Source organism: Pan troglodytes, chromosome 5, assembly GCF_028858775.2.
Source record: "Pan troglodytes isolate AG18354 chromosome 5, NHGRI_mPanTro3-v2.0_pri, whole genome shotgun sequence".
Taxonomy (NCBI): Eukaryota; Metazoa; Chordata; class Mammalia; order Primates; family Hominidae; genus Pan; species Pan troglodytes.
In genome coordinates, this window is record NC_072403.2 from 140,924,851 (window position 1) to 140,950,405 (window position 25,555).

Consider the following 25,555-nt stretch of genomic DNA (forward strand, 5'->3'; position numbering starts at 1 on the left):
ATTTCAACAACAATGGGGAAGATTAATGGGAGTAGAGTCACGCAGGAAGACTGGGAAGGGCAGTGGTGCTCAACCTGTTTGGCACCAGGGACCAGTTTTGTGGAAGACAATTTTTCCATTGACAGGGATAGGGGTGGATGGTTTCAGGATGAAACTGTTCCACCTCAGATCATCAGGCATTAGATTCTTATAAGTAGCTCACAACCTAGATCCCTCGCATGCACAGTTCACAATATGGTTCACGTTCCTGTGAGAGTCTAATGCTGTTGCTTATCTGACAGGAGGCAGAGCTCAGGTGGTAATTCTTGTTTGCCAGCCACTCACTTCCTGCTGTGCAGCCCTGTTCCTAACAGGCCACAGGCTGGTACTGGTCTGCAGCCCTGGGGTTGGGGACCCCGGGTTAGGATGCTACTATAATAAATGTAAAGTAAGGTTAGGATATCTGAATATAAATGTTGATGTGTGTGTGTGGCGGGGAGCGGTGTGTGTAGCTGAATTTGAGGTAGAGACAAAAAGTAATTAAACTGGAAGCAGAAATCTTAGAATGGGGAAAAGAAAGGCATATTTGTTCACAAATTATCTTTTAACATTTTCTGGTTTCTGTGGAGTCACATTTTATTAATGCTGGTTGACATTTATCTACCTAGAAAAAAATGACAGAAATTTCAGGAACAAAGGTGACTGTGAATTAGGTACCAATATTTTTGTGGATGGTCTTCATGAAGTCAGCCAATAATGGAGATGAGTATGTAGAAAGGGTGGATTATTTGGACTTTTTGAAAAGAAGTTATTGGGTGAACATGATGGCTCATGCCTGTAATCTCAACAGTTTGGGAGGTTGAGGTGGGAGGATCACTTGAGGCCAGGAGTTTGAGATCAACTTGGGCAACAGAGCAAGATCCATCTTTACAATAATTTAAAAAAAATAGAAATTAGCTGGATGTGATGGCTTGCACCTGTAGTTCTAGCTACTCAGGATGCTCAGGCAAGAGGATCACTTGAGCCTAGGAGGCAGAGGCTTCAGTGTGCCATGTTCATGCCACTGCACTCCAGCCTGGGCAACAAGAGTGAGACCCTGTCTTAAAAAAATTAAACAAATTAAAAAGAAATGAAGTTATTGAGTGACAGTTAAAGAAACTGATTTGCAAGTGGCCTTCAGGAGGCAGAAGGAGGCTACTTGTCTTTCCCCAGTGATTTTATGAATCCATTGAGGAGATCTGCAGAAGTGTTGTCACTGCTGGAGGAAACCAAGGCTTCACTTGCAAAAAGGAGTACTTTCTTAAAATTGAAAAATTTGGAAATATATCATAGGACTTGTAAAGCTATGATGGAAGTTAGCCCATGAGTGTGTTTATAGAAGGCAGAGCTAGATGGCATAAGACTCAGGGATGATGCAGGAGGTGGTAAATGTTTTTGTTTAGAGTAGCGAGAAGAGTGAAACACAGTAGATCTTTAATAATAAAATTTTCACTCATTTGGAATTATGAAAATTGTGTTTGAAAACCAGCTATGCCATTTAAATTCTGGGCATATGTTTCTTCATTTGTAAAATTCAAGTTTGAACTAGGCTTCTTTGAACTAAATTCTTCTTGCCACCAGACAACAACCTTCTTCTTCATCCCCTAGAGGAACATTGCCTGAAGCCTAAGGAAGCAGCCTTCCCTATGCCACACAGAAGACCCCTTAATTGTTAAATGAATTTCTCATTGACTTGTATAGTGCTTCAGAAGAAAACACTTACACATCAAACATGATTCTAAGTCAAAGTTCTTCATTTATATGAGATTAAAGAACTGGAAAACTGTACAAGAGAAATAGTCACCTGCTGACTGCAGGCCTGTGGGTTTCTTGGAAAAACTCAGCAATTTTGCTTATCCAGGACTATCTTTTTGCCCTGTTCCTCTGATTCTGAAGGAAGTTGAAAAGATAGTTTTCCTTTGCTGTATCCAACATCCTTTTCTACATTTGATTTAAGAAATGTCAATTTAACTTTTTATTGATACTGATATTGAAAATACATAGAATCCAAAGAATGAGATAAATCTTACATATGTGTCATATTTCTATGGATTTTTTTGACCAACATTTTATTTTGAAAATTTTCATGCACATGGTAAGTTTGAAAGAATCATACAGTGAACACTATGTACTCGAAATCTAGATTCTAAAATTAGGCCAAGCCTAGTGGCTGATGCCTGTAATCCCAGGGATTTGGGAGGCTGAGGTGGGAGCATTGCCTGAGGGCAGGATTTTAAGACCAGCATGGGCAACATAGTGAGACCCTGTCTCTACCAAAAAAAAAAGTAAGCCCAGCACGGTGCTGCATGCCTGTAGTTATAGCTACTCAGGAAGCTGAGGCAGGAGGATTGCTTGAGCCCAGGAGTTCAAGGTTATAGTGAAGTATTATAATCATGCTATTACACTCCAGCCTGGGCAACAGAATGAGACCCTGTCTCAAAAAAAAAAAAAATAATAATAGTTAATGCCAGGCGTGGTGACTCATGCCTGTAATCCTAACACTTTCGGAGGCTGAGGCAGGTGGATCAGTTGAGGTCAGGAGTTCAAAACCAGCCTGGCCGATATGGCAAAACTCCGTCTCTACTAAAAATACAAAAATTAGCTGGGCGTGGTGGCAGGCTCCTGTAATCCCAGCTACTCGGGAGGCTGAGGCAGGAGAATCACTTGAACCTGAGAGGCGGAGGTTGCAGTGAGTTGAGATCATACTACTGCACTCCAGCCTGGGCAACACAGCGAGACTCCATGTCAACAATAATAATAATAATAATAATGATAAATTAATTTAACATGTTTGAGTAGGGAGGAGATATGTGCTTTATCACATATCTATCCATCTGAACATATCTACCCATAAATCCATTTTATCTTTTAATATACTGCAAACCTCATTCCTATACACATGATCATGAATATCATTAACTGGAGTTAAATACTGCTATTTTTTTTCAAGCTCAAATTTATCTACATTGAAATGCATAAATTATCACCCCGTGTAACATTCACTCACTGAATGTAATATTTAATTAACAAATACATACACCATTATAATACAAACTGCTATCAAGAATATTATCATCATCCCAGAAATTTTCTTTATGCCTCTTCCCAGTCAGTCTCTGCCCCCAAGCTCCCAAAGGCGACCATTTTTCCTGTTTTATTTTCCCAAAAGATTAGGTATGTTTAAAAAGATCATATAAATGAATAATAGAGTATCCACTCTTTGGTGTAAACTTATATTATGTGGCATAATCCTTTTTGGAGTCATCAGCATTGTTGTGTGTATCAGTAATTTGTTCCATTTTTATGTTGAATAGTATTTCATTGTTTAAATACACCACAGTTTTTGTATCATTTCCTCCATTCATGGAAACCTAAGGTGTTTCCAGGTTTGGCTATTATGATAAAAACTTCTATGAACATTTTTGTTTAGGTCTTTTTATGGACATGTAATGTCATTTATCTTGGATATGTACCTAACAGGGGAAAATGTGAAGGACTTTTATATTTATTAAAAACTACCTGTTTTCTAAAAGGGTTGTGCTAATTTACATTCCCAACAGCAATGCAGCAGACTTTTGATTGTTCTACAAACTTTTTAATATTTGATGTTGTCAATCTTTTTAATATAATGCCATTTAATCTAAAACATGAGAACTTTGTCAATATATAGGTCCAGTTACTGTGATCTCTCACCCACCATTTCTTTATTATAGTTGTCATATATATTCTATTTACAAACATATGCAATGATGTGATTTTTTGCCTTAAATATTAATATGCATTTAAAAGAATTTAACAGGGAAAAAGTCTATTGACTTCAAATGTACTTATACTGTCTTTTATCATCTCCAATTTTCTATTAATCACATGTGGATTTTTTTTCATTCTAGATACTGTGTTACATTTTTCAGTCACAGAATTTATATTCAATATTTTTTGTTGTTACCATTTCTTTTTTGCTACAAGAATTTTCATATGTGTGTGTGTCCTTGAGTATAGTTTAAAAGCTGCTTGAAGATGCTTGTTTGCTTATTCCAACATCTGGTTGATCTCAGTACAATCTCCGTTGATTGCTTTTTCTCATAAGTATGAGTTACTTTTTATTGCTTCCTTGTATGTCTAGTATTTTTTTTTAATTGCAACCTGGATGTCATGAATAATAGCACATTGTAGAAACTCTGGGTTTTGTTATGTTCCTCTGAAGAGCACTCATCCATTCTTTTTTGTTGTCGCATCAGTTGGTTAACTTGACTGGGCTCAAAGTCCCAACTTTTTTCTTTCCTGTAGAGTGCAGGACCTAAAATCTCTGTTCAGCTTTTCAGCCCTAGCTGGGCTACTTGGAATCTGACTAGGGCAGGTGTAGGTCTGGCATCAGTGAGCAATTTGGACAGAGTTTATGCACAGATTGAGGCTCCCTTTCTGTGGACCTCTCTTTACACCTGCTGTGGCTATTTTTAGTTTTGTTCACTAGTTCTTCAAGCCAGTAAAACTGTGGGTTTCTATTTGAGTTTTAGCCATTCTGGAGCTCATCCAGTGCCTTTTCCTTCTAAGTATTCATAGTATTCCTGGCTTACCTGTTCTTAGGTGCACTCCAGGTATCTGGTGTTTGCTGTGTGTATATATATATACACACAGATATACATACATACACCAAATATATACACAGAATTTATAGCTGTTATCTGTGGGAGCTTTGCTCCAATAAAAGCTACTTCACAATTATTAAAAATAGAACCTCCATAAGTAGATTTTAAAATGTTTCTGCCATTTGAAACCAAAAAGTGGGATTTTGAGAATGTAGATCATCAAAATCATGCCAACATGTGTGAACATACTACATTATTTGAGAAAGCAAATATGGTATAAACACATCCAAATAAAAACAGTGGAAGTTAGGTGATTTTTTTCAAATGTTTGCCATATTGTAGCAGAATTTCAGTTTTTCAAATTTTCACATGATATACACTTAGCCTTTTTCTAGATATCCTATTACCATATATATACACACACACTATAGAACAGAATATATTATTCTATATATAATATGAATATTCTAATCTCTAATAAAATACATAGTATAAACAGAATATTGTTTGATTTTTGTTCAGACATTGTTCCTTATAACCAGAACTCCAACTAAACTTATTTAGTCTAGTGCTATTCAGAAAAAAAATGTCAATCATAGTTGTATGGGTAATAATCACTGGCTTTTATGTCATTAACATTACAGGACCTTAAGTTGAGTTAAGAAGATGTAAGTCAATACTCTCTAAAGGTTCATCAGCTATTTATAGTTAATTTACACTCCTAATGTTTACATAATCTTAACCAAGTAACACATATTGAATGTGGAAATAAATATTGCCCTGGTGCTTTTGAATGGGAATAAGTAGGCACAGCATAATAGATTTAACATATAATGAAAATGGGTTGCAATCTATAATAAGACATGCTGAAGATTTAATAAAAGCTCAGATATTGATTCATTCTTCAAATTGGTCATTAGCAACTAATTGGAGATCTTTGCTGACCAATATGCTTAACTGATTTTTAAAAATAAACAGCAAAATAGCAATGAAATTTCATAAAGCAACTATTCCCTGACCATAAAACAAGGCAATTAAATTGTGCAAAGGTTAATTTTGAGCACATAATCAGTAACTGTAATAGAAACAAATCAAAGAAAAGAATTGAAAGATCCTAAATGTAAATTTTATTAGTGTCTTTAGTTTTATGGTTAGAAAACTCTATGAAGCAACAATGGAATGGTGAGGGATAAGTTATTTATTTTATCAAAGATTTAAATAAGCTTTACCAAGGACCAGATTTTGGTTCTACTTTAGGCCCTGACAAGAAGTCTTGTAAGCTTTTTAAAGAGCTCACTTCAAATCATAGTTATCAATCTTACTAATTCATAACTTTGTACATATCATTTATCTTCTCTGAGCTGCACTTCCTTCATTTTTATAAAGTGGAAAGAATTAATAAAATTTATACAATGGGTTATATGGGAATTAAATAATATGAAGAATATAGAATAGCTTCAGAATCAATGTTTCTTGTACTCTGTAATCCCTTTGTAGCTGTATGCTTTTGCTCTCTTTATTTATTTAATTATGTGGGATAATTGGTACATAATCCAATTCTATATTTTCTGAACATACAACATAAAGAAAATACTTTATCCCTGGTCTCTTTTCTTGGCTTCCTCCCATGATTGCTGAGGCCTGGGAAAGTACAGGCCTGGCCTGCTCCAATCAGGTCTTTCAGGGCAGACCAAAGCAGGGCACAGGGAGTCTTACCCATACCTGCAAAACAGGAATGAGGCCATGGTCAGGGTCAGAACTAGTCAGTGCTGAGGGAGGAGGCAAAAATCCAAGAGAAAAAGTGACAATGCCCTGGTGAAGTTTTAGAAATGTTAGCACCTGCCTGAGATGGCTTTTGTGTAAGCTGGCTGTCTTTGAAGGGGGCAGATGGAGCTAGACTGCTTAAACTCATCATATAAGCGAGCAAGAGAAGTATAATTTTGCTCTCCTATAAACAGAATTCCCAGCATGTCTCTTTGTTCTTACTACTTATTTTTCTATACTGTAAATTAAATTTTTAAAGAACTGGAGAAAAGTCCACTAAAACAAATTACTAACAGTGACAAATAAGCAGTGCTTTATGTTAATATGTAAGTGCACCACTGTATTAGTCCATTCTCATGCTACTAATAAAGACATACCCAAGACTGGATAATTTATAGAGAAAAATAGGTTTAATAGACTCACAGTTCCACATGGCTGGGGAGGTCTCACAATCATGGTGGAAGGCAAAGAAGTAACAAAGGCAGGTCTTACATGGTGGCAGGCAAGAGAGCATGTGCAGGGGAGCTGCACTTTATAAAATCGCCAGATATTATGAGACTTATTTACTATCACGAGAACAGCATGAGAAAAACCTGCCCTCATGATTCAAATACCTCCCAACATGTCCCTCCCACAACACATGGGGATTACAGGAGCTACAATTCAAGATGAGATTTGGGTAGGGACACAGCCAAACCATATCCACCATTATGTATATTCAATGTGAAACCTATATGTATCTGTATCTATAGCCACATCTATATCCAGACAATTACATAATCTTATATGTTGAAACAATTACAGATTCAAGTACTCTGACTCACTCATCATTTACATAAGCTTTCAGCAGAGAGACCATACTTATATGCCATTCCCTCTGCCTGATATGTTTGTTTTTTCTTTCCTCATTTTCCCTAACAGATAAACTTCTATTTCTCCTTGAAAATTCAGCTCAAGATTACTTCCCACGATAAGCCCATCTTAGTAATATTTTTATTCTCAGATCCTTTACTGTCTGGCATAATATGTGCTCAAAACGTATTTGATGAAGGAATAGTTGCACCGTTAAATGCAAAATGGTGATGAATGACAAAATAGAAAGATATACAGACAAACTTTATTTAATCGCATATCATTTATTAACCTAGAAAATAAAATGTCTAAGATAGATAATGGCGTGGAGACCATCTAATTATTTTTAAGTTTGTAACCTGACAAACGTCACAAAATTGTTAGAAAGTTTTCACTAAGCCTTATATCATGGAAAAGATAAAAAAAATAAGGTAAAAACTTTTAAATGGTACTCTACTTTTTATAAAACATTACATTTTCTAATGAAATAAGTAATACTTTATGAATGTTTAATATTTCTCTAACCAACGATTACATTAGCTTTCCTTATGTCACATTGACAGAATGTCTCATTGTGTTGGGGCCAGAGAGCACGGAGATGAGGGGGGAATAAATTTATCAGGAACAATAAATGAGATAGTGATTAAGTGAAAAAGTAAGTACCATTGGCAAATCAGGAAAAATTGGGAACCTCAACTTTCAGCTGGAGAAAAACACAAGGCAGGAGGCCAGATGAGAGTTGGGGGGCACTATTTTGGAGGAACAGGATTAAGGGATTTTTAAAGATATATGTATGAGGAGGGAGAAAAGAAAGAAAAGATTCTTTGGGTGCAGCTCTTTGGGAGATCTTAAGAATGACTGAGACAAGAACTGAATTGTCACTTGATCTTTTGAATTCATTTACCTGTGGAATTTTTTGGAGTGATTACAATAAAGATTTAAACTACTTATAATTGCAATTTTTACTGTACTATTATCTTTTTTAACAGAAAAGAAAACTTAATAGTCAATACATACAAGTCTAATAATCAAATATTATAAAAATCTTCCTAATTTACTTTCTTTTTTAATTTTTTGTTTCTTTCAATGCAATTCTAAGGCCAACCAGGTCCGCAAGGTAGCACTAGATCTATGCTGGTTTCATAAAACATTGTAGATGCCATTCAGTGGAGTGATTAAGAGGATAGACTCTGGAGCCAGATTGCTTTGGTTCAAATCATAGCTCTGCTACTTGCTAGCTGTAATCATGGGCGAGTTACTTAACACCTCTCTGCCTTCTTAATAAAATAGAGATAATAGTGGTATGAAGCTCATGTGGATGTTTCGTGTAGCAAATCATTGTAGGAACAGTGTCTGACAATAGTGCTTGGCGCATTGCAAACATTCAACGATGCTGGCTATTATGATTATAATAATTATTATATGCAGATGATACAGACAAACATTTATGAGTCCAATATTTATAATCTAATTATTCATTTATTTTACAAATACATTGAGTGCCTACTCTGTCCCTACTATGTGCCAAGCTTTGAGGATAAGGCAGAAAATACAAATTCAAGATCTAGGGATCTTGGTAAAAAAGGCAGAAAACACAAACTCAAGATCTGGGGATCTCAGTAAAATATCAAGCCATGAGATTTAGTCAGGAAGGTTCCTTCCTTCCTTCCTTCCTTCCTTCCTTCCTTCCTTTCTTTCTTTCTCTCTCTCTCTTTCTTTCTTTCTCCTTCCTTCTTTCCTTCCTTCCTTCCTTTCTCCCTCTCTCTCTCTCTCTCGACAGAGTCTTCCTCTGTCTCCCAGGCTGGAGTGCGGTGATGTGATCTCAGCTCACTGCAACCTCCACCTCCTGGGCTCAAGCAATTCTCCTGCCTCAGGTTCCCAAGTAGCTGGGATTACAGATGCCCACCACCATGCCCTGCTAATTTTTGTATTTTTAGTAGAGACAGGGTTTCACCATGTTGGCCAGGCTGGTCTTGAACTCCTGACCTCAAGTGATCCGCCCACCTCAGCCTCCCAAAGTGCTGGGATTACAGGCGTGAGTCACCACACCCGGCGAGGAATGACTTTCTATCAGAAGTTGAATTGATATAGACTTACTTGGCACGTATATAGAGCTGAAACAACCTAGATGGTCGGCATATTTTCTCCATAAATAGAGTCAAATTATCTGTAATTTCAAATGTACTTTCTCCAAGAACAGATTTTTCAGTTAAAGAGTGGCTTTTGATGAGTGACTTTGCTATACTGTTATTGAAAAAGGGTCTATAATATGCAAATGCTAGACATGCATGAAGCACAATTCACATTAACTTACAGGAAGAAAAGAGACTGAATTTGGTTCTCAGAGGGAATAAAAAAATCTCCCCAGCCCTACACTTAGATGGACCTCTGAGATCGTATCTATGAAAGTTAAAAACTTCTATTATATCTAAGACATAATTACTGGTGTATGATCATGGACCACTATAATGGCTTGTTCCTGGCAATATATTGCTTTATTATATTGCTGGATAGCATGGAAAGCAGTAAAAATTGGTATTCCAAAGTAAACATTATCTATCTTCTCTAGTCTGGGATAAAGAAGTTTTAATAATTATTTACACTAAAGGATAATTAGAGCATGAAATGACCATGAAAAAACATATTTGCATAAGTGTGCAGAAACATTAACATGCAATTATGTCTTGATACTAGATATAAAATATCTGAAATGGAAGATGGAAGATTTAGTGAGATCTTTTACCAATAACTTCAACAGAAGATTTATGTTTTAGAATGTGTCCTAGAGACAGGACCATCTTCCTCGCTAAATATTAGAGATAAAAAATTAAAAAGAGGCTTAAAGTCCATACTTAAGACCCAGAAAGAAAAATAGTATTCTATTGATAACACATAATATTTATGTAGTATACTGAATTGTCAGGTATTTATCATTAATTATCTCATGTTGGGTTACTTTAATGCTCCGAAAAATATTTTATCTCAATTGCTTTTAAAATGTATCAAAATCCTAACTTTGTTTCTGGTCTACACTAACCTTCATTTGTCCATCTTTTTCAGGTTTATTCCCTGCTGTCCTGAATCTTGCTTCTAATGCTCTTATCACGACCAATGCAACATGTGGAGAAAAAGGACCTGAAATGTACTGCAAATTGGTAGAACATGTCCCTGGGCAGCCTGTGAGGAACCCGCAGTGTCGAATCTGCAATCAAAACAGCAGCAATCCAAACCGTATGTATTTTAGTGTGTAGGTGTGTGGCGCTGGATAGGATCTATAATTGTGAGATGTTGAGGCCAAGTTGCATTAAATTCAAGTGTTTGTAATACTAAGAATTCCTAGAATTCTTTTTGCCACTAAGAGCTTCTTCCTGGCCCCTCTCTGTCATTCAGCAAACATTATTGGAGTTCCTGCTATGTGCTAAGTACAATGATTGGAGATGATTCGCCAGCTGAAGGCCTGTGGCAGTCATTGGGTTTACTAACTCCAGATACCAAAGTGGTTTCTGAGAATGTGGTTACTCAGGCTATCATCATTCATTGGTAATTTATGTGCCAGATATTGTGCCTGAGATCCAGGAGGAATAAGGTAGGATACGGTCTTTGAGCTACTGATACATATTGTGGTAAGTACAAAGAAAAGAATGAGCACAGCGTTCTGCAGAAGAGAGAGGATGGCCACAAAGTCTTGGTGTAAGTAAACGCTTGCCAGAAGGAGCGATATCCAAGCTGATAACCAAGGACATGAGCTAAACAAGAGTATGAGATAAACAGGTAAAGAGGTGAGGGAGGGGAAGAGGAGAAGTCATGCCAGGAAGAGAAATCAGAATTAGACAGAAAATCCTAGTTACTCGGGGAGCTACAAGTAGGAATGACTAGAACTGAAAGTGCCAAAGGGCAGAGAGTAGAGATGAGACTAGAGCAAAAGGCTGGAGCCAGATAATGAAGGCATTTAACAACCACAGGAGAAGTGATTTAGGGAGAGGCACCATGTAAAGCCCTCTTTCCGGCCTCTATGAACCACAATGATACCTCAGACTCATCGATGTATTTATTCAACAGGCCTTTGAACACCTCCTACTAGCAATGCATTGTATTGGAGCATAATGTTAAATTACACATAACCCCTGATTCAGAGGACCTAGAGGGGAAATAGAGGCAAAAGAAAAGTAAATTCAGTGCTAAAATAACATGAATGCTCCATGTAGATGCTAAAGTCATCTAAAGATTTCTGGCTAAGAAATCTTTATTATCTATATATCTCTATCTGTATCTATCTTTCTGACATGCCTTCTTCTCTTCTCCTCTCTTACCTCTCTCTCTCTGTATATATATAATATATATAAAATATATATAGCAGGTAGATATATACTTATATGTAATCTACATAAAGGTAAAAATATATATTATTTATATTATTTTTAATAAACAGATATACTATTTTATTTTTATTTTGTTTTTGAGGCAGAATCTCACTCTGTCACCCAGGCTGGAGTGCAGTGGTGCGATCTCAGCTCACTGCAGCCTCCACCTCCCGGGTTCAAGCGATTCTCCTGCCTCAGCCTCCCGAGTAGCTGGGATTACAGGCATGTGACACCATGCCTGGCTATTTTTTGTATTTTAAGTAGAAATGGGGTTTTGCCATGTTGACCAGGCTGGTCTCAAACTCCTGACCTCAAGTGATCCACCCGCTTCAGCCTCCCAATAGATATATTTTTTGTTAATATTATTTCATATATAATATATTAAAAGGTAGATATATATTACATATAGATATATTTTATGTATCTATAGAGATATCTATAGATATCTATATCTCTATAGAGATATCTATAGATAGATATATAGATATAGATATCTATAGATAGATAGATATAGATATCTATAGATAGATAGATATATAGATATAGATATCCATAGATAGATATATAGATATAGATATCCATGGATAGATATATAGATATAGATATCCATGGATAGATATATAGATATAGATATCCATGGATAGATATATAGATATAGATATCCATGGATAGATATATAGATATAGATATCTATGGATAGATATATAGATATAGATATCTATGGATAGATATATAGAGGCCAGAAAGTAAATGAATTGATGGATTATTAGTTTCAGGTTCATTAGGCAAGATGATAAAGCCTGTTGGAGGGAAACCACCATTGGTTCAGAGACTGGTGGCCTTGAAAATTTCATGAAGAATGTGAGAAAGCCCACGGGCATGAACGGAGTTGTGGAGAGGAGGTGCGAATGTGTAGATGTGTGTTTAGGATGGGCTGTGCAGACGGGGAGAATTAGAGAGATAAAATATGTAAAACCATAAGTGTGTGTATATGTATGCAGGTATATATATATGTAGAGAGAGAGAGAGAGAGAGAGAAAGGAGGTAATAACGTGAATACTTAATGCCAAGTGAGGTGAACTATGATGGGGGTAAAGCGTCACAATTATATTATTTTAAAATTTGCTTAGTATTTCTTCTCCTTTTTTTTTTTTTTTTTAGGCGGAGTTTCGCTCTGTCGCCCAGGCTGGAGTGCAGTGGCGCGATCTCGGCTCACTGCAAGCTCCGCCTCCCGGGTTCACGCCATTCTCCTGCCTCAGCCTCCCCAGCAGCTGGGACTGCAGGCGCACGTTGCCACGCCCGGCTAATTTTTTTTTTTTTTTTTTTTTTTTTTGTATTTTTAGTTGAGACGGGGTTTCACCGTGTTAGCTAGCACGGTCTCAATCTCCTGGTCTCGTGATATGCCCGCCTCGGCCTCCCAAAGTGCTGGGATTACAGGCGTGAGCCACCGCGCCCGGCCTCTTCTCTATCTTTGTAAATAGACCTTATTTTTAGAGCAGTTTGAGGTTCACAGCAAAATTAAGAGGAAAGTACAGAAATTCCCCATATTTCCCCTGCCCCAACACATGTGTGGACTTCTCCATTACCAATATCCCCCTCCAGAGTGCTACATTTGTTACAGTCCATGAACCTACATTGACAACAGCATCACCCAAAGTTCATAGACTGCATTAGGGTTTACTTTTGGTGGTGTACCTTTTATGGGTTTGGACAAACTTATAATGATATATATCTACCATTAGACTATCACACAAAGTAGTTTCATTACTTTTTTTTTTAAATTATAAAATGTATAAAATGAGAGCTTTTTCTCACAATTTACATTTTTTATCCCAAAAAGAAAATTGAAAGGCATTGTGCCTTTTTTCTTGGAGCTGGTTAAAGAGAGGCATGCATAGTCCCCTCATTACATAATTTAGGAATGCAGAAAACATTACTATATTTCAGCAATTGACACTTGTTTGATTAAAATTAGTGGTCATGTGTATCACAGAATATTAGAAAACATGTTAAGATACCAAAGAAGGCAACCACCAGAAACCTTTCCTATTAATGACTCTGGTTAATTTCTTTCTTTTTTGTTTTGTTTTGTTTTGTTTTATTTTGAGACGGAGTTTTGCTCTTGTTGCCCAGGCTGGAGTGCAATGGCACGACCTCGGCTCACCGCAACCTCCGCCTCCCGGGTTCAAGAGATTCTTCTGCCTCAGCCTCCTGAGAGGCATGCGCCACCATGCCCGGCTAATTTTGTATTTTTAGTAGAGACGAGGTTTCTCCATGTTGATTAGGCTGGTCCCGAACTCCGGACCTCGGTTGATCCAACTGCCTCGGCCTCCCAAAGTGCTGGGATTACAGACATGAGCCACTGTGCCCGGCCGACTCTGGTGAATTTTTCGGATGTAAGTTGTTATGGTATGTGTGTAGGAGTGGGGAGTATAGTTGCATACCCATGTGTTTGCTAGCTCTTGTATAGAATGTAAGAGGAAAGGACATATGTCAGAGCCCTTTGCTTTTATGTAAAAACCAAGGGAGTTCAGGTAAATGGAGTCAAGGAAGGCAATAAAGGGAAACAGATTTCAAGGGAAAAAAATCAGGAAAATGAGGCATTAGGTATGTGATGAAGGAAATAATTTTTAGGAAGAAAAAGTAACAGTTTTAAATGCTTCGAAGATAATTGAGTAAGAAAAGCATAAAATAGGTTTCCCTTGCTTTTGACAACATGGCCATCCGTTGATCACCTTTCTAAAGTACTCAGCAGATTCATAGTGGCAAGAGGCACACTGAAGAGGTAATAAATGAATGATGAAGAAGAAGAGGGGACTATAGAAATATTCTGTCACGTATCCTTGATGTGAAAGAGAATGAAGGACAGAGGAGGTTGTGGACTTGCAAAGGTTTTCAAAGATAAGAGACATTTGAGTTGGTTTAGATGCCTGGGGGGAAAGGCAGGGAAGTTGAAGACCAAGTGGTGGTGGGCGTGGTGTCTCTCTAGAAGTAAAAACATATGGGTCATTAAGCATAGGCAAAAACCTTATATTAGAAGATGCATACTTTTAACTCACCAAATCAGAAAGAAGGAAGAATGAATAGCAGCAGTCAGCAGAAAGTGTTGGGAGAAATTTCTTATTTGATGATCTTGATTTCTTCATTAAGATGTAAATCTGGGTTACCTGCTGAGGAAAGAAGCAAACATTTAGATTATGAGCCTCTCAGGGGAATAGGAGGGGATCACTGAGCCATAATCAGAATAAAGTGGCAATTCCATATGGAGTAAAATAAAGAATCAAACGTGTGGACTGATACTCTTGGAGCATTACAGGGAAAGTAGAATGGAAAGAGAAGATGGCAAGAAAATTGAAGAAAAGGTCAGAAAGTAAATGAATTGATGGATTATTAGTTTCAGGTTCATTAGGCAAGATGACGAAGCCTGATGGAGGGAAACTACCATTGGTTCAGGGACTGGTGGCCTTTAAAATTTCCTACAGAATGTGAGAAAGCCCAGGGGCATGAACGGAGTTGTGGGGAGGAGGTGCGAGTGTGTAGATGTGTATTTAGGATGGACTGTGCAGACAGGGAGAATTAGAGAGATAAAATATGTAAAACCGTAAGTGTGTGTATATGTATGCAGGTATATACATATACTTATGTATTTATTAAATATTTAAATTAAACATGAAATATATGATATGTTATGTAATATAATATACTTATATAATATTAAATAAATTTATATAAATAATATATGTACACATATAAGTATAAATATTATGTATATATAATAATATGTACCTATGTGTATATAATATTTACACTAGAAAGGCAAGAAATAAGAAAATGTATCCAATCATAAAAATGGGATGGAGGAATGATACAAAGATTGGGGTAGAAAATAATTGAGTTCTCCACTCAATTATTTTTATTCTTGGCTGGAAAAATGGATGAGATGCATTGTCAAATCGAGTCCAAGAGCTATTCTGTTTTTTCCCCTCTTGAAAGTTCTACATTCAGAGTATCTTTTGTCTCGTGGAAGATATATATATTCAGCCAATACTATCCATGTTTTCTCATTGAATCCAAAAATGAATCAATTATTTCAGTAAAGCAAGGTGTATATAAGTTATGATTTGTATTTCCCCATTTTTATTTACCTATAGTGTTTTCTAAACCAGTCACAGTCTGGATTTACTTTGCATTATTATTATTATTTATTATTATTATTATTATTATTTGAGATGGAGTCTCGCTCTGTCACCTAGGCTGGAGTGCAGTGGCACAATCTTGTCTCACTGCAACCTTCGCCTCCCAGGTTCAAGCGATTCTCAAGCCTCAGCCTCCTGAGTAGCTGGGACTACACGCGTGTGCCACTGCGTCTGGCTAATTTTTTTGTATTTTTAGTAGAGATGGAGTTTCACCATGTTGGCCAGGCTGGTCTTGAACTCTCGACTTCACGTGATCTACCTGCCTTGGCCTCCCAAAGTGCTGGGATTACAGGTGTGAGCCACCACACCTGGCCTGCATGATTATTTTTAAATGACCAGATTCATTCCACGTTTCCAGATTATGCTTTGATACTAGAAATTTAGAAAGAATAAAACCACACAAGAATAAAAATCTAGCAATCAACTGCATGAATATATTTTAGTAAAAGTTGAAGCAACAGATGATAAAATTCCACAAATTCAGTGAACTCTGAGAATAAATATGGAAGGTCCGCAGTTAATTACCCTGCAAAGAACATGAACCTTGAACTTTCTGACTGTTAGTAGACTTTGCTTCCCAATTAAAAACTAGCAGTTTGAAAGGTTTACCTCATCAGCGATTACCTATCCAGTTTTCAGATGCAGTTAGCCCTTGGATTGACTTGCATATTTATCCCTGTTGAGGATGTTATACGTTTCTATCTCCTTTTAAATAAGGGAACTTTGCCAACAATTCGTCAGTATTTGCAAATTAATTATGATTAAACTTTCATAATAGGGATTATGGTTAATTGTTGATTCATCTCCCAGTCCTCCTTTTTGTGACTAATTCTCTTATCAGTTTGACCTGAGGTGGCAGATATCACAATTTCCTATTAGACAACTTCTCTCACAATTACCTAAGAGCCATGAATTTGATTTAGAAATGGGGTTGTATGTGTGTGTTTTTCTATCACATATTAAACGCACAATCTGTAAAAAGATTCAGGAGGATGTTTGGGAAATGTTTTCTGTGATATTTATTTTTCTTCAGAAGAAGTGCCAACAATATTTCATTTATGGTTTTGATTCCCCATATGCCAATTTCAGCACCCCCTTATTTCACCAGGGTCATTTATTTGGTATTTAGTTATGCTTCTGATATTTGCTGTCATCATAAAGACCTGACATCTTCCCTAGCTTCAAAAGAACAATTAACTAATGCTAACATTTAAATATATTCAGAAATTTTACTTTTCATTAATGAGACAGGAAGCCTCATCTCTATGGACTGCTAACATGATGATTTGGTGGAAAATAAAGTCCAGCCAGCTGTTAAGTTGAATTAAAAAATTTACCAATAATAATGGAATATTTTTGCCCTGTCTTGTACAGTCATATTAAGATTGGCAATATGAATATCCATATCTGGAATAGAACTATAATACCATAAATAGCTTAAAACATAGTCTTTATGTTTTCAGTAAATGTTATGACAGCTTATTATATATTAATTATAAATTAATATGTAATACAAATCTTCACAAATCTGAAAATGCCAAATTTAGTGAATATTCAGCTTTTTTAATTTTGAAATGGAGTCTCACTCTGTCACCTCGGCTGGAGTGCAATGGCATGATCTTGGCTCACTGCAACCTCTACCTCCTGGGTTCAAGTGATTCTCCTGCCTCAGCCTCCCAAGTAGCTGGGAATACAGGTGCCCGCCACCATGCCTGTGCTATTTTTTTTTTTTTCGTAGAGATGGGGTTTCACTGTGTTGGCCAGGCTGGTCTTGAACTCCTGACCTCAGGTGGTCTGCCCACCTCAGCCTCCCAAAGTGCTGGGATTACAGGTGTGAGCCACTGCACCTGGCCAATATTCAGCTTTTAATAAAATTTTTCTTTTAAAGATGATTTTACTTTCTATCAGATTCCTATTGCATTGAGGACTTAGTTTTGCTTTATTTTTATTGTTTTTTCAAATGTTTTACCAAGTACAACTTGTCTCTAATTAAGATTCAAAACAGTGTACATTTTGAATAGATGTATCATTTATTTTATGTATATGCATAATAATGGTTAGAATGCTCACAGTTATAGTGTTCATCAGTAACCCTGTGAATACAGGGTTCACATCCAAGATGTTCTCACTGGTCCATGGCAAAGTAAGAAAATGAGAACAACTTTCCACATTTTTCATAAAAATAGAAAGGATACAATTTAAATAATTGTCCTCCATTTTGATATTATGGGTTTTAAAAACTATTGATGGTTTTTAAATGCCCTTTGTTTCATGAAATAATAATGATGCTTTATTAAATGATAGAAATATATTGGAGGTTATTATTACTTGGAAAAACTAAGAGCTAGAACTCCTATATCAATTTCACAAATCGATCACACATTTATTTTTAATTTCCTATTTTTTCTCTGAAAATTATGAATCTGGAAACCACTGCTGTGAGCGGAATTTTGTTATTCCTAGATCAGAGATGACACATAATGTTGAATGATTTGTCTGTGGTCAGTTACGTACTAAGTGGTGGAGCCAGGAGGAATGTCAGCTACCTGTGTGCCAGCACCTCCTGGTCCCCCTCTCATCACCATTATTATTAGAATACATGGCTAGATTGCAATATTAGGTAGGAAAATTGAGAGTCCATGTTTGTTCCTCATAGCAATGTGATTTGTTCATTATGTGAGGTATTCCTTCAAATTTAAAAAGGATTGTGTTCTAATCTAAAAGGTCATTCATAAGCCACTCACTCGAAACATCTTCCCAGATAATTAGTTTTATGAAATTCTCAAGACTGACACCCCAAAGCATCCTTAATCTATAATAAACACAGGAGTACAGGGAAGCTCACCTCCACTTTATTTACATTTCTATGGGCAAATGTGCCAACTTTCTAGTGAGATGTGAGGAATTTAAGTGCCCTTACTGCAGCCTTGGGAATAGAAACAGGATCATCAACAACCTCCACTCCTGCCATCCTCACCCATGCATGAGCAAGGCCTGTTTAGAGAGGGAGAAAGAAAAAGACCTTATATTACTTGGAAAATGAGAAGCAAAGATTTTAGACAAGAACCAATGACTGGGAACCAAAATGCAATGAGGGCTTGGCAGCCCAGGAGTAGTGGCTGCTGTTGTGAGACACATGGAGCTAAAATGGGAGAGATGAGAAACTGTGAGCTTTGAGGATTGTAAGAAGGAAGGGAGCTGCAACAAAGGTCACAGGTCTGTGGGGTTGCCACGCCTCCTATTTTCTGTCTCTAATCTCCCTTTTGATTTTCACAATTGGTCCTGTTTTATATGTCTGGGTGAAAGTAAGGGAAGATCTGTGGTTTTTGGTAGGATAGAGTTTCATGTGCCATCATCTCCTTCCTTGCCATTATTGTAAAGATTCCTCCACTAGAGTTAGTGATGATGGCAACAGACAAATGCCGGATGAGAGGTTTGGGTTATCTCTCATATTATTAAATAGTGATAGAAAATTGGCAAGTTAAAGACTGGCTGCAAAAAGCTTCTGTAAGGGCCAAGGGAAAACTTCTCTTTTGCCCTCTGAAGGTTTGCTGAAAAATCAACTGAAAAAAGTTAGCTTGGTAGGTGAAAGGCATACAAAATGTATTTTAACATGCATAGCATGGAAGAATCACAGGAGGATGATTACCCAATAACCCAATGGGGGCATAGATGTAGATATACCCTTCTTCACGGGGGAGGGAAGATGGGGAAAATATGGCAATTTGTAAAATAGTAAATGATTTTTAGGGGAATTCAAGAACCTACAATGGCCTGGGACAAAGACTGTTGGGCCCACAGAGCAGATAGTGGTTTGTAACAAAAGTCTGTTCAGGTGTGCCGACAGACTTCAGTCTCTCTTCATGTGAAATGAGTTAAATTAATGAAAACTTAAGCAAGAGGGCCAGAGGAAACTTTTCCTCCTGGTGGGATCAGACTGTAAGTAGATACGGGAGTATCAGAGTAAAACTTATTTCAGCATTTGCTGGTCTCCAAGAGCCTTTAATTTAAAATAATCAGCATACCAGCATGCTATATTTTCGGGTATTGGTTTCTGAGCCTCAATATCTCATAGAATGAATTTAACAGCATTTTATATTAAAACCAGATACATATTGGACTCCCTACATCTTAATAATAATGAATGTGTCAGAAGGGCAAGTGTTCAAGTATCTTTCAACCACAAGTCAGGATTTTATGTTTCTGTTAACAAGGTTGATGGCATACTAGAGCTGTCTCAGTAGTTAGTTGTTGCTTTTTTGAATGATTGACAAGTCAATTAGATTTTAACATTATATCTTTATACTTAATTTCTGTAGTTACCTTTAAAGTTGCCCATTTTGGTTAATGGCCAGAGTGCTGACCAGCTCATTCCCCTGCAGCCTAAGCATTTAAACATTTCCTGCTACCTTGTATGGTGCTATGAGACAGCTGTCATTGAAGAAATTCTGTTGAGAATCTGAATTACTCTCCTTTTGTATTATTTTAATGTTTGATATTCACATGATGATTGTTTTAACAGTTTTTTTTTTACTTTAAAGAAAAAGCTATAAACTGGTTATATGATCTTTTCTTCTTCCTTTCATATGATGCTGCTAACTCAATAGAGAGACACCCGATTACAAATGCTATTGATGGAAAGAACACTTGGTGGCAGAGTCCCAGTATTAAGAATGGAATCGAATACCATTATGTGACAATTACACTGGATTTACAGCAGGTATAGTTCCTCTTTTTTTGTCATTTCCACTTTTGAAATTGCATTTTACATTTGCTATTTGTTTAGTTAGTGGTTTGTGGGTGAAAGGATACTCTTTCTTATCACTCTCCATTGTTTTCTTGATAAGATGAACAAAGGGTCCTATTCATATGGCATATTGTTATTTACAAGTATTCGGCATTTAATTCTAAAGCACAACTCACATGGAAGCATGTGAAGAGCTTAGAAATGAATTAGGTGCTAACTCTGTTTTAGCTAGCTGGACTTAATGATGAAAATATGGATCAATAAAATTTTACATAACAAAACTATAATAGTATCATTTTTAACTTTTAAAATAATACATTGCTCCCACTGTGCTGATGGTGTGTGCACTTAAAGGTTCTTGGATAACAAGGCTCTTGAGCAAATTGCCTCTCATTACTGAGAGTTGAGAAAGTTGTGACAGTTGCTTTCAAATTAAACTTGGGTGACTAAATGAAGTAACAAGCTTTGTAGTTATACAAAATTGATGCCGGAAGTTGTTCAAGTTTGTCTTGCATAGGCCTGGGTGCCTTCTATGCTTAATCTCTTTCTTCCTTCTCTTCACAATATTCAGGTCAGGCTGAAGTTATTAATCAGGAATCGCCAGCACCTCAAATTATTTAGGCTTGCAATTAGGATGGAAAGTGGACAAATGCCACATTCCATCCTATTTATATGCCTAAATAATGTGCAGGGGTGATGGTCAGGATAGTTAATGACAGATGGTCAGGATAGTTAATGACCTTTACACTGTAAAGGTCATGGTTTTTATAAGTTGTCACTGTGTGGGGAAGCCCCCAGCCAGTGGGCCAGATCAGCACAAGACATTTTCCTAATGGATGCCATTTGCCACCAGCATGAGTACAATCTCCCTCCTCCAGTGTCTAGGTTCATTTTGGTGAGGGCTGCATATATTCAAGAGCCACAGAAAGCTGGCTGGAGCAAACAAGCTGGCGGATTGCACGGTAGACCTGCCTTCCACCCATATGGGCCTCCTCGGGATATGAGGAACTGGTGGCGGCAGGGGCTCAGTGCTGCAGCTTATATCACCAAATGGCATGGACTTATTTCTACCCTCACTAATATACAGCAGCTGAATGTCAGTCCTGAGTTAATAATATTTCTCAGGAAGTCTCAGAGCACTATCAGAGAATGGCAGGGCAAGCTACCACACTGATCAATCATGCTTTAGGAAAATTAATCCTGTGCATGAATCCCCTGGGGATCTTAGCCTCAAAATGGACTGCGTACCACTCCTGATAAAGACAACTTTGTCCTTTATTGGTCACAAGAGTTCTCCCCCTTCATGTGATCATTGAAAGTCTAGTCTCCCAATCAAGAGTGAGTCTGCTGTGCATTGACTCAGGTCATCTCCAGTGACAGGCAATCAATAAATAGTGATGCTTTATTGTTCTGGTTTACTCTCCATTTATTCTTTTAGATTGCACATAGAACAATGGGGTCAATTATTAATATAATTTGCACAAATCACTTATAGTACTCTTTGAGCTCAACAGCAATATTATTTACCTGTTATCAAACATGGCAGCATTTTTCCCCTCCTAATTTACAACTGGATGGCGCAACCACAAGTTTTTACTAAATCATTTCTAACTTGCCTGTTTTTATCAATTCAGCAAGTCAGAGAGTTTACCTGAAAGCCTATTTTTCAGTGATGTCATTGATATTTTCCTAAATTTACTTTGCATACTCACTCATCCATTCCCACACAGTATCTTAAGAATTATGTGGATTTGTCGTTCTGTTTTCTCTTCCTCCCATTTAGTTTAATGGAGGTAAGATGAGTGAATATGCCAAGACATATTTTATGCTTCATTCATCATAACAAAGTGCCAGAATTCTGTATATAACCCAGGTCTACCTGACTCCAAAGTCTGAAATTCACCAAGTGGAATTGGTACAGAGCATATGTGTTCAAATTGTCCCATATTCCAGGATGGTGTCCATCCATATCCTTATTTATTCCAGCTTTCTATTTCCTGAAAATCAACCTACTGTGTGTGTAGAAGAAGGGGAATTCAAGTAATCTATAAAAATGTAATAAATCCTTATTTCTACTTGACTCAAGATTTTAATTTAGTCAGTTATTTAATGATGTGAAAAGTTAAACAGGTTTTGTAATCAAGTTTCGTGATGGAACTTCTCAAACAAGAAAGAGCTTCAGACTTCCAATTTGGCCTCAGGCTTTGGAATAACAAACTGTGAGACATGTTTATAATACTCATTCAGCTATGGATGGTATATTGTACTACATTGGCAACAGAGAAAATGTGGACATTCTTATTATGTAACTCCTCACAATAATCCTGAATAAACCAGCTAATATTTATATTCCTATTGCATAGTTGAAGAACACTGTGCTTTAGAAAAGTTCAGTGACTTGGCCTTCTTTCTAAAGCTTATTATGGGCAGGGCTGGGGCAACATGAATAGTCTGAATCCAGACCCAAATACACTATCTTTTCTAATGGGTATCTGAAGACATAATCCTAGGGAGCTCAGGATAATTTTTATTATATATTTTCAAGGGCTCCAAATGTAGTTCAGGTTCAAGAAATATTGCACTATCTTCTCCTGGCTTCTATGGGATAATATAGCCAACAACCTGTTTTGTTATAAAGCAGGGGACTAGAACCCTCATTTTCTAGTATACTCTAGTGTGCCTCTAAAATGGCAAAGCTTCTGTCTTTTCTACCTACTGCATGAAGGATTAATAGGTTATTCAAAATAAGATGAGCTATTATCCAACTGGGATTAAAAGGCAGTAAAATTATAATGAATAGGTAAATATCACTAAATGTTTGTTTGTCATTTATTCAGCAAGAGACTTGACCATTTATTAGTTCTTCTTTTGTATAAATTTCAACAAGTGCCAGTATTGTTGTTGATAAATGCTTGGCTCCTCTGTGACACATTTTTATAAATTAGTATCTTAAACATAACAGAAACGATTGCATTTATTTGATTAAATCACTATAGATTACAGTGGGTTTTTTTTTTTTTTTACATTTTAACATTCAAGATAAGCACTAGAAAAAATAGCAATTTGTTTGGAAGAAAGTAGCTACTTATTTTATAAGTAGATTGTTCTTAGATACGTATTACTAAGGGATTATTAACTTTTCTCATTCTATTTACTCATAGCATATTTTGAGCAAGTGATTTAATCATGCTGTGCCTCAACTTCTAGATTAGCAGACTAAATATTACAATATCTTGGCAAGAAAATTAAAGTAATGATAATGGCAATATAGCAACTAAATTCCATCTCACAATTACAGCTATTAAAAGGATCTAGAGTCAGCATGAACTTAAAGAAAAGCTTAACTGTTCCAGTGACATGTATATAAAAACTCAATATAATTGCGAACAAAAATATACAACAATTTAAAGGAGACAGTAATAGGGACTCAAACGTTAATAAGATGTCTAAAACATTCTATTTTAGTCTTTTTCCTACCAGATTTCACCAGAATATGTCATTATGTCTGATTTTATTTATTTCTTTTAAAATCTAGCCATTATCTCCATCATGCCCTTTGATTTGTTTCAGAAGAAAGCTGATTGGCAGGCGGGGTAAAACAGAGGGGGCAGCTTTTCAGTAGACTTTTCAAACACATATTGAGGTGATACTCACTCCTGGCTAATCCAGGAATGCCATTAATTAGTTAAGCTCATGTCTTAACTAGGAGTCTTCTTCTCCTCAATAAGCAATTCACTTCTCTTCCTGGTCTATCCCTCAAAACTAAGAATGCGTTTACCAAACAAGATTATCTTACAGCTACAGAGATCACACTCCACATATTCTTAACCTAAATATTTTATTCACTGATCTTGCAGAGAAAAATTTGTTTGGACAAGTTAACAGTTTTAACTGGAATTTATGTTTTAGGAGGAGGATAAACTACTATTTCTATGCAAATATTACTATACTTTTAGAATCCATGTGAATAGTATAAAATGATTTTTCTCTAAAGCCTAGAATCATTAATGTAATGGTTAAACATTTCTGCAATAATAAAACATAAAATACGTGGAAATACTTTATATATTCAAGTTTTAACAATCATTTAAACATATTAAAGGTGATCCAATTTTCAGTCTTGAAGGAAGGTCATTATTCTTTCATGTCAATTCTTTCCTCATGCTCTTCTTACTGATTCCTGATTACTGATTAAAGGATGTGTTGTACAAGGAGGGAATTTTGGAAAATTCACAAATACATGGAAATTAAACAACATACTCCCAAACAACCAATGGATAAAGAAAAAATTAAAAGAGAAATTTAAAAATAACTTGAGACAAATGAGAATGGACACACTAACACTGATAAGAAGAAGCAAAAGCAGTTCTAAGAAGAAAGGCTATAGTAATAAATACCTATGTCAAAAAGAAGAAAGATCTAAAATTAACAACCTAAGGTTACACTTCAAGAAAGCAAAAAAAAAAAAAAAAAAAAAAAAAGAAGAAAAGATAAAAGAAAGAACAAACTAGGCCTAGAAGTAGCAGAAAGAAGGAAATAATGAAGGTCTGGGTAGAAATAAATGAAATAGAGACTAGGGAAACAATGGAAGAGATTAGCAAAACTGTCACTTGGGTTTTGGAAAAGATAAGCTAAATTGACAAAAGTTTAGCTAAACTTTCTAAGAAAAAAGATCAGAATTGAAAGAGGAGACATTACTACTGATACTTCAGAAATACAAAGGATCATAAGTGACTACTCTCAACAATTATATGCCAACAAACTGGATAACCTAGAAAAAATGGAAAAATTCCTAGACCTACTAACACTGAATCATGAAGAAATAGATAACATGAGCAGATCAATGAAGAGTAAGGAGATTGAATCAGGAATAAGAAATACCCTATCAAAGAAAAGCCCAGAACCTGATGGTTTTACTGCTGAATTCTACCAAACATTTAAGGAACTAATACCAATCCTTCTCAAAATCCTCCAAATAACTGAAGATGAGGGAGTACTTCCAAACTTATTTTATGAGGCCAGCCATTAGCC

General features: G+C 36.4%; 1 protein-coding gene across 4 annotated transcripts in view; it reads left to right on the top strand.

Moving 5' to 3' along the window:
- Positions 1-25,555, top strand: part of LAMA2 (laminin subunit alpha 2) — a 634,923-nt gene that overhangs the window by 150,369 nt on the left and 458,999 nt on the right. For all 4 annotated transcript variants that reach the window (XM_016956287.4, XM_054686299.2, XM_054686300.2 and 1 more), the window contains exons 2-3: positions 10,281-10,451; positions 20,385-20,497. In XM_016956287.4, the coding sequence (XP_016811776.1) occupies positions 10,281-10,451; positions 20,385-20,497 (284 nt within the window). The remainder of the gene's footprint in view (positions 1-10,280; positions 10,452-20,384; positions 20,498-25,555) is intronic.